Source organism: Nothobranchius furzeri, chromosome 12, assembly GCF_043380555.1.
Source record: "Nothobranchius furzeri strain GRZ-AD chromosome 12, NfurGRZ-RIMD1, whole genome shotgun sequence".
NCBI classification, from domain to species: Eukaryota; Metazoa; Chordata; class Actinopteri; order Cyprinodontiformes; family Nothobranchiidae; genus Nothobranchius; species Nothobranchius furzeri.
In genome coordinates, this window is record NC_091752.1 from 57950729 (window position 1) to 57960339 (window position 9611).

The 9611-nt window shown below is 43.4% G+C and overlaps 1 protein-coding gene and 1 non-coding gene across 3 annotated transcripts; both read left to right on the top strand.

Annotated features, from left to right (window-relative positions):
* Positions 1–384: 384 nt before the first annotated feature.
* On the top strand, positions 385–9611 carry tedc2 (tubulin epsilon and delta complex 2). 2 transcript variants are annotated; one of them, XM_015945582.3, is made up of 10 exons: positions 385–524; positions 674–833; positions 5044–5102; positions 5362–5920; positions 6005–6055; positions 6140–6218; positions 6404–6536; positions 7775–7870; positions 9050–9240; positions 9323–9611. In XM_015945582.3, the coding sequence occupies exons 2-10, from the start codon at positions 730–732 to the stop codon at positions 9470–9472; spliced, it is 1422 nt and encodes a 473-aa protein (XP_015801068.3). In that variant the 5' UTR covers positions 385–524; positions 674–729; the 3' UTR covers positions 9473–9611. The 2 variants fall into 2 exon arrangements, with proteins under 2 accessions (XP_015801068.3, XP_070398847.1); XM_070542746.1 differs by having other exon boundaries at positions 395–524; positions 678–833.
* Positions 963–1036, top strand: trnat-agu (transfer RNA threonine (anticodon AGU)). The gene has a single exon. It is a non-coding gene; the product is annotated as a tRNA-Thr (tRNA).

Genomic DNA, 9611 nt, shown 5'->3' on the forward strand with positions numbered 1-9611 from the left:
AAATACCAGAGAATCTACTTCCTACTTATGAAATAACAGTTGGCTTCAGCAGCTACTTAGTTAGTTAGTTAGTTAGTTATACACTGATGTGTTAAAAACAAGAAGTCGTTTGTTCAAACATCCCCTTGTTAACCAGTGCACGTTACAAACGTATTAGGTGATTCAAAATGACCATGCGTTGTAATGTGCAAAAACAAATTCATAATGTGAACATTTTATAATAATTTCTATAAAACTCACGTGTAACGCAGTTTTTGGTGTTGAAACCAAAATCGGGTTACGGAAACGTAGCGTCTCTGGTTGCCATGACAAATCTCGCGAGAACAAATAACCGCGTGTAAAAAAATTTAATAAAGTTCTTGCTTTGTCTGCGGAGGCGTGTGTCTGTTGTCTAATAACATTAAACTACAATCGATCCGCTGATTGACTTCAGGAGTCGAAGCAGTGAATATCTCGCCAGCTTTACTGTGAACAGGAACTTATCAGCTCTGGGACGAGAATTGTGACTTCCGCATTCGATACTTGTGAGTTTTTGGATTTCCGCGAATTTTTGGGTGTTCTGAACATTTTCCATTAGGATATGTTACTTTGCATTGTATGCTTTACATATGTCTGCGATAAGTCAGAACCTCGTTTTGAAAAAAGTATACTAGAAAGTGTGTTGTTACGGCAGGAAGACAACAACCGGACACCGGATACACCGAAGAGGAGCAGAAGAAAAAAGAGGAAATGTCGCTTCTTTCTGCAATTGAAGAAGCAATCAAAACCTGCAAAGTCGAACAGGCTAAACTTAATGGCTGCATCGAACACTGCAGAGAAATTCTACTATGTTTGTAAGTGTTTATTAAACACGTATGTCAGTGAGAACGGGGTTTCAGTTCAGGGAATTAAACCCCGAACTAGCAAACTTGAAACGAGGCCAGATGGGCATCTCAGTGATGAGTGTGTGTGTGCGAGTGTGTGGCGCTGTGGCTTAGTTGGTTAAAGCGCCTGTCTAGTAAACAGGAGATCCTGGGTTCGAATCCCAGCAGTGCCTTTTCCTGTACGCCTTTGCTTCACCCCGAGTAAACTCGACACAACTATGCTAGATCAACTACTGTTTTAGTGTTGTTGTTTCACACCTAAACTGTTTTATATGGACTAATGGAGCCAAAACATATTTGGTAATTAGTGAAACATTTTCATAAGGTTTACATGATTATTCTTAATTTAATAGCTACTAATCCGTTTTCTACTGGTTAAAATAGATCTTTTAATCAAGATTATTAAAAATCAATGAAAGAGTGAATGTCTGGGATTTTCCTATGCATATGAAAAAAGTTTGTTAATTATGTAATTGTTAAACTGGTTTCCTAACACCATCAAAGTTGTTATTTCCACACACAGTCTATATTCAATTCAATTCAATTCAATTCAAAAATACTTTATTAATCCCAGAGGGAAATTGATTGCTGTAGTAGCTCAGAATAATAACAATAATCAAGTCATCAAAGAGTTGTTGTATATAACAATGGCTGTTGGCAGGAAGGATCTCCAGTAGCGGTCAGTGTTGCAGCGAAACTGAAGAAGCCTCTGACTGAAGACACTCTTCCGTTGTCGGACAGTCTTGTGAAGAGAATGCTCAGGGTTGTCCATCATTTTCTTGATTCTCTGGGGAATCCTTCTTTGCATTATCTCCTCCAGTGGTTCAGAAACTGCTGAAACTCTGGCTGAGTCCTGGAAAGGTCTTGGAGTTCCTCCATCTTGTTGGCCAGTGATCTCACATTGCCCATTATGATCGATGGAAGAGATGGTTTGAATTTCCTCTTTCTCTGTCTCCGTTTTGCTCCCGCTCTGCACCCACGCTTCTTACGTTTTAGCTCATTTGGGATTTGTGGCTTCAGTTGAGGTGTTATTTCAGCCTTTCCAATGTTAATCAGCTGCTCCCGATTGTAAACCAGCTCATTGCCATGGTTACGCATCATAACAAATGCTCAAAAAGTGAAAAAAGCTAAAAAAAATAGCAGTCAAAATCCTCCAAGCTTCACAGCACCAGAAACAGAAAAGTACAGTGTCCAAAAAAAGTTTTTCTTGAGAAACTAGAAGAAAAAATGTCCAAGAAGAGGCAAAACTTACATATAGTCAACAGAGCTACTCCAACATGCAGCCACCCAGAGCAGCGCAGTTCCGTGGATATCTATTAGAAACAGTAAGAATGTGTCTTATGTAATGATCTGAAGTTGTATATTTATACACTGTTATTAGATCTAAGTATTATCATCAGAAGTGGTCGTTTTTATCATCAGGGAGTTTACTTAAACACTCTGTATTGACTGAGAGACAAGAAAAGAGAGAGTTGGGATCGTTTAAGAATCTTTAATTTCTATAATTATAAATTCTTACAGTCTACCAGGACTATCTCAATGATGAATGCATATGGATTTGGATGTTTTGTGTTGGTGTGTGTGTGTGTGTGTGTGTGTGTGTGTGTGTGTGTGTGTGTGTGTGTGTGTGTGTGTGTGTGTGTGTGTGTGTGTGTGTGTGTTGTTCAGAATCTCTAGGCTGACGTAGCGAATCTGGTTGTTATGACTAGGCTACCACGAGGCTTCAGAAGCTGATGACATGAGCCGCCATTTTGTGCCGTGACCACGTACCTATGGAGTCTCCTGTGTAGATCAGGAAATGCCAGGTCCTAGACTTCGGACATACTGGAGCTGGTGAAACAGCGGTCGCAGCACTACAAAGCCCGTCTGTGGGTCGGCTCCGGTAGCAGTCGGCAGGCGTCAGCAAGTTCACTCTTATTTTGAAGGAACATCGTCTTGTTGGTTCAAACGATGGAAATCTCCAGCTTGACAGTTCTCAGCTTAAAATAGAAAGTACAGCTGGCCAGCCTGTACTTCTCTTTTGGCGGTGATGGATTGAGAGCTGGTTGAAAACAATGTTGAGAGTATGATGTAACTCCTTTGGAGCTCGGATCGAACAGAGCTGATGTCAACGTGGAACTGACTATAAAATGGCGTTGCCTTGTTTTATATCCCCTAGTTGTTTATAAATCTTAGTAAACCGGATTGGACGACTTTCATTAAACAACCCAGATTCTGCCCTACGACAGACGAAAGTTCTGATTGGTTGAGAATAATGTGTCATGCGTTTCCATGGTAATGTAGATCAGTCTGTCTGGTGCAGCCCTGTTTATTCATTAAACACATAACTCATGGCATCTTTATTTCACAGATCATTCACCTGATTATTAATGATCAACATATGCTTTGATTAGCTTTATCACAAATAAAGTACTTTAATTAAAGGAAAGCGTTCTTCTCTTCTTCTGTCTCTTCTCCTGGAATGTAAACATACTGAACCAAGCGTCCGACCTTGGCGATGTTACTGTGTGAAGGGGCAGCTGCTAAGGGCAGACAATTATAATCTTCATAACGCTACACTTATCACACATTGCCCCGCCCAAAAAAATATAGCCACCAAATAAAAAGGTCACACACACTAATATTTTGTTGGACCACCTTTAGCTTTGATTCAATTCAATTCAATTCAAAAATACTTTCTTAATCCCAGAGGGAAATTGATTGCTGTAGCAGCTCAGAATAATAATAATAATCAAGTCATCAAAGAGTTATTGTATATTACAATGGCTGTTGGCAGGAAGGATCTCCAGTAGCGGTCAGTGTTGCAGCCAAACTGAAGAAGCCTCTGACTGAAGACACTCTTCCGTTGTCGGACAGTCTTGTGAAGAGAATGCTCAGGGTTGTCCATCATTTTCTTGATTCTCTGGAGAATCCTTCTTTGCATTATCTCCTCCAGCGGTTCCGAAACTGCCGAAACTCTGGCTGAGTCCTTGAAAGTGCTTGGAGTTCCTCCATCTTGTTGGCCAGTGATGTCACATTGCCCATTATGATCGATGGAAGAGATGGTTTGAATTTCCTCTTTCTCCGTCTCCGTTTTGCTCCCGCTCTGCACCCACACTTCTTGCGTTTTAGCTCATGTGGGATTTGTGGCTTCAGTTGAGGTATTATTTCAGCCTTTCCAATGTTAATCAGCTGCTCCCGATTGTAAACCAGCTTGTTGCCATGGTTACGCATCATAACAAATGCTCAAAAGGTGAAAAAAGCTAAAAAATAGCAGTAAAAATCCTCCAAGCTTCACAGCACCAGAAACAGAAAAGTAAAGTGTCCAAAAAATAGTTTTTCTTGAGAAACTAGAAGAAAAAATGCCCACGAAAAGACAAAACTTACATATAGTCACCAGAGCTACTCCAACATGCAGCCACCCAGAGCAGCGCAGTTCCTCGGAACACATTACGGCACACATTCACTGTGGAAGCAGCACAAAGTCTTCTCCAGAACATCCTGAAGATTCTCAATGGGGTTTAGGTCTAGACTCTGTGGTGGCAGATCCATGTGTGAAAATGATGTCTCACCTTCACATCAGGGAAGATGGAATAACCTGGTCATTCAGCATATTCAGGTAGTCAGCTGACCTCATTCTTGGAGCGCATCCTGTTGCTGAGCCTAGACCCGACCAACTGCAGCAACCCCAGATCATAGCACTGCCCCCACAGGCTTGTACAGTAGGCACTAGGCATGATGGGTGCATCACTTCATCTGCCTCTCTTCTCACCCTGATGCACCATCACTCTGGAACAGGGTCCATCTGGACTCATCAGACCAGTTTTAATAATGCGTTGGACAGTTCTTAACCCAGTTTTAGTTGTTTCTTCAATCTCCTTAGATGTTTTCTCTGCTTGATACCAATGATCTGACCCGTCTCACACAGATTAACATCTTTTCCGCAACCACCAGATGTGTCTTTCCACATGGTTGTTTAAGAAATGAGAAGCATCTCATGGCACCAGTTGGGGTTAAATGACTTGTTTCCAGCTGAAAGATAATCACCCATGCAGTAATTATCCAATAGGAGGCTCCTACCTATTTGCTTAGTTAAATTTAGGTGGCGTGGGTTTTTTTTTTTTTTTGGCGGGGTGGTGTACGTTTGCTTTTGCTCTTCTCCTCCCTGATTCTATGGTTACGTGTCTTTTTACTCTCTAAGGTCGTCACGACACCCTGCAGAACCCGAAGAGACAGAATTAGCAGAAGAAAATCCTGCAGGTAACTTGAAGAGAAGTGTGTTATTGTATGCAAGTGCTGACTGAAAACGCAAAAAAATGCTTAATTGTTAATGATTTGAGATTTTTTTTTCTTCAAATGTTGAGTTTTTCTCAGAATCTTTGATTAAAATGTTTTGAGAAACCTCAGCCTGGTTTCTCTGCTAAAAGAGCTCATGTGTTTGAGGAGACTCATAAAATGTTAATTAGTGAAACCACCAAACCATAATGGCGTGTGTTCCTGCTCCCGTCTTCTGTTACAGATGCTTCCGCAGGGGAGAAGGAAGACATAGAGCTGCTCGAGCAAGCACTGGAAAAAGCCCTTCGGGTCCGTACCGGCTCAGATCCCTCTAAAAGAGACTCCTGCAGAAACCGAATATCTGGAGCTCAGAGTGAAACTGTCACAGCCACAGATGTGTTGATTTCATCTGCAGTGGCCAAAGAAGGTCAAACAACCAGAAGGTCAACCTCCAAATCTGCCAGGCCTGATGGGAAAGGAGACAAAAAGTCTGGTTTATCATCAGGCGCCACACTTAGATCAGGGCCGCAGTCCAAAATCGTCCGTAATCGAAACACGATCCAGAACCGTTTCCCTTCATCGGCTCGGGCTGCGCATCACCAGGCATCGAGGACATTTCAGCAGACTGTCTCGGCATCTGCCTCTCCTGATCAGATCACAGCCTCGCTCTCTAAAAACAAGACAGTCAGAGTCAATGTGGCAGGAGACGGTGACCTGAGCAGAGCTGCGTCTGTTTCTTACAGCGCCGCGTCTCCATCAGACACCGACGGGTCGGGGACAAGCCGTTTGCAGCAACACGATGTGTACGATCACACGATCAGGCTATGAGGAGAATCACCGTTTATCTGCATTTATGAGAATCACTAAAGTTTGTTTTTTTGTGGCAGATTACAGTCTGAACAAACTAAATGGAAATCTTTAAGAAGTAAACAAAACAGGTAAATTAAACCAGTTTTTTGACATTAGAATAATTTCTGATGTCAAAGTTTACACTCATGCATTTGTTTGTATTCCGTCTGCAGGCTGTGGGGAAAAGTCCAGTCCCTCCAAAGGACACCAGCACTTGGGAGGAGTCGCTTCATGGAGAGAATCAGAGCAACGGTACTTTTCTGTTTTTTTAGTCGTTGCAGTCATATGGGACTGTACTAAATCATATTTCTCATAGTGTTTAACTTGTAGCTGGGAATTACACGTTACTCCATCTATAGAACACATTCCTCTATGCTGATTACCTGAGCTGTCTCTACGCCGTCTGGTGCACATCTCCATTCCTCTGAACTCCTTAGTTTCCCACTGACTGGCCATGTGGTAGTCCAGCTCAGACCAGGGCCCTGCTGGACAGACTGACAGACCAAGCTCAGCGCTGCCGGGCCGAGGACATTCTCACCAAGCATGCTTCAGACGTGGAGCAAGAGCTGGGTAAAGAAGCCTGAACAGATTTACAATGTCAGTGGAATCAGAGAAAATGTGGCGTTGGTAAAGACACATACATCTGTGTTTATTCTTAAAGGGACATTATGGAAGTTTGACAGCCAAAACGTGTGTAGAAATAATAAATGTCTTCTTCATACATTCTCCTGCAATGCCCTGGTCCTGTAGAATGAGCCCTGGCATTTTTACTGTGATTGCCTGTTTTTCTGTAAAATCACAGAAAAAGAGCTGCTCGGGTCGAGCAGGCTGCTTCATGCGCGTTCACGCTCAGGCATAGCCCGTAGCATTTGCTATCAGTAGCTTTAGCAGCAGAGAGAGAGGTAGTGCCAACTCAGCAACTTTGTCGCTGTTCCTCACGCCTAGTGATGAACCTAGCTACATTTCTGAGGACCCTTAGCTACTTTCTTCTAGATATTTCCTGCAAATTAGCAACAAAATAGCCATTTTTGCTCTGAACCGTTCTTTGAACGTTGTTTCAGCTGTCATCAACGATATAAATATTACAGATACAAAATACATCACTGGTGCTATGGCTCACCTAGAAAGACGGCGGACTCTCGTGCAGAAGAACTGGGTTCGATTCTGGGTGAGAACACAGTTTTTTTAGAGTTTATTTTTTTACATTAATGGTATATTTTTTTACAGTAAGATGCCCACATTTTTATTTGAGACTCGCCGAATGGCATTGAATTCACAGATAAAAAAAAGATGTGGGTTCAACTTTCATTTTGGAACAATTTTTCAATCAAGGGAAGGGAATGATCTAAGCATGCAGGAGGACTGACCCATCTTAAACCTTTGTCGGCTGTGCTGAAGAGAAAGGTACAGAACCAAATTATTTAATTAATTAGTTGCGCGTTCTTCTGTCCTCTGTCCTCCGGGACACACACACACACACATGCGGGACTGTCTCAGCTGTTATTTTCGTTAAGGAGTGTGCACGTACAGCATGCGCGCCTCGTGCACGAGCCTACTATTTAAGCTGCCGTTACACTTTTGGCCTGAGGGGGCAATCGCGAGCATAAAAATTCTAAACTCTGTAAAGTCCCTTTAAAGACCTGAGGATCGAGGAAATGTCTCATATTTGTTTAAATCTAACAGCAGTTATTGATTTGAATGACTCCCAACAGTGTTAGTTGTAAAAAGTATCACAGTACAGCAAGATTCGGCCTGATTTAACAAGAATTTACTCATTTGAACTCAGTTTTAATCACTGCTCTCTGCAGGGGGCCAGCAGAATGATTGTGATCCCAGTTTGACGCGTGAAAATCTGCAGCAGATGGCAGCAGAGCTCCGCGTCTTCACAACTCAAGTGAGCAAAGGTAAAGGATCTTATTAAAGCTTCAAAAACAGGATCCATGTTGGCGGAGTCGGGTGTTTTCTTCTGCGCTGGTTGAATTCACATGTAAAGGTGTCACTGCGTCAGGATCTAAAGTGTCGCAGCTCCTGCAGTTGGAAGCCCGAGGGTTTTCCACTCGAATGACCCGATGACCTCCTGGGAGGGAGGTTTGTTGATGTCTGTAGATGCAGCACAAGTCTTCTGCCAGAGTCGTTTTGATCACGTTCAGTCACCTCACACATGTGGCTCAGTCGGCATTTTGTTACGCGGCTATTTAAGAAACTTTTGTTTTAGGTGAGCTTTTCATTAATTGGATTCCTACAACATTTGATGACCGAGGGTGATGAGCATAGTGTGCTAATGAGCTAATGCAGCCATGTCCATTAGTGATGGGAATTCCGGCTCTTTTTAGAGAGCCGGTTCTTTTGGCTCAGCTCACCAAAAAGAGCCGGCTCTTTCGCCCCCCAAGTGGCTCCTCAGATTTTCTGTTGCGTAGAGTACATTTATAACCAAAATAATGCAAAACTATATGTAAAATTATTTACTAATGTAAAAAAAGCAATATATCAAATGTTTATCATTTCTATGGATTTAATAACTGAACACTTTAAGAAATCTCCACTTTCCGACTGCTGGCGCTCATTTTCTCACCGTCTTCATCGCAGTCTCCTCCCTCTCGCTCGCCTTTTTCCTCCTCCTCATTCCCTCTTGTCTCCCTCCTCCCACATGTGCTCTGCTGTGTGTCTGTCTGAGTCTGATCCTCCCTCTTCCCCGCCCCTACTGCTCTGTGTGGACAGTCTGGACACAGTTACGCATGTTGACCAATCGCCTGTGGCGTTCACCAAGGCAGGGGGGGAGGGGAGGGGGCGGCTCCCAATGACGAGCCGGCTCCCGTTGTTCACTTCAAAGAGCCGGCTCTTAGAGCCGGTTCGTTCGCGACCGACACATCACTAATGTCCATGTGGGTATGTGGAAAATTAAAACAGAGCCACGCTCAAACCTCTGTGCCAGATCAGGACTTTCCTTGGTCACACACACACACACACCACCCCGTGACTGTAGGATCTCTAAGCTGCCTCCTGTCACGGGGAGGAACAAGAGCAGGAAAACGTCTTTGGCCACGGTTGCTAACGCTCTAAAAATAAACCTTATTCTCCTTCAGAGTGGAAAGCATGGGATCGATGGAGGCCAGAGGGAGGTTGTCTTTGTCCCTCTGGAGGAAATGGTGTGTTGGGAGATGGGGGGCCATCCCTGCCCCCTACTATAACATACAGAACAGAGAAGGAGCTCCAAGAGCTGGAGAGGCTGCGGATGAGGGTGGCTTTGCTGCAACAGGAGCTTCACCTTGATCGGGTAAGCTGTCTATTCCTTTCTTTCATTTTCATTTCAGTCATAAAAACTCAGAATGATTGACTCTCTGTGTTTACTGTTTCAGGTTCTGATGGACACTTTATCACCTCACCTTTCATCCGTAGTAGCTGGAACCAGATGTCCCCACCCAGGCATGCTGAGGGACCTGTACTCCCTGCTTGGTGAAGGAGGGGAGCGATTCCCGGCCATAGTTCTAGACTCTGAGGCTGAATGAGCATGCTGCACTGAGAGCTAACATTTTCTTCACTTAGCAGCAGGACTGCAAACATGAGGCTCCTCCCAGTGTTCCACAGTCCTGCGAAAACACGACTGAAACATTTTTAAAACATTTTTAAACTAGCAAATCTTCCTAA

What these genes read in the sequence shown, in the direction of transcription:
- tedc2 (XM_015945582.3), top strand. Translation starts at nt 730, where the DNA reads ATGTCGCTTCTTTCTGCAATTGAAGAAGCAATCAAAACCTGCAAAGTC. An exon ending in AGCAGAAGAAAATCCTGCAG is followed by an intron (nt 5,103 to 5,361) that starts GTAACTTGAAGA and finishes CTTCTGTTACAG; the next exon opens with ATGCTTCCGCAGGGGAGAAG. An exon ending in AGGAGCTTCACCTTGATCGG is followed by an intron (nt 9,241 to 9,322) that starts GTAAGCTGTCTA and finishes TTACTGTTTCAG; the next exon opens with GTTCTGATGGACACTTTATC.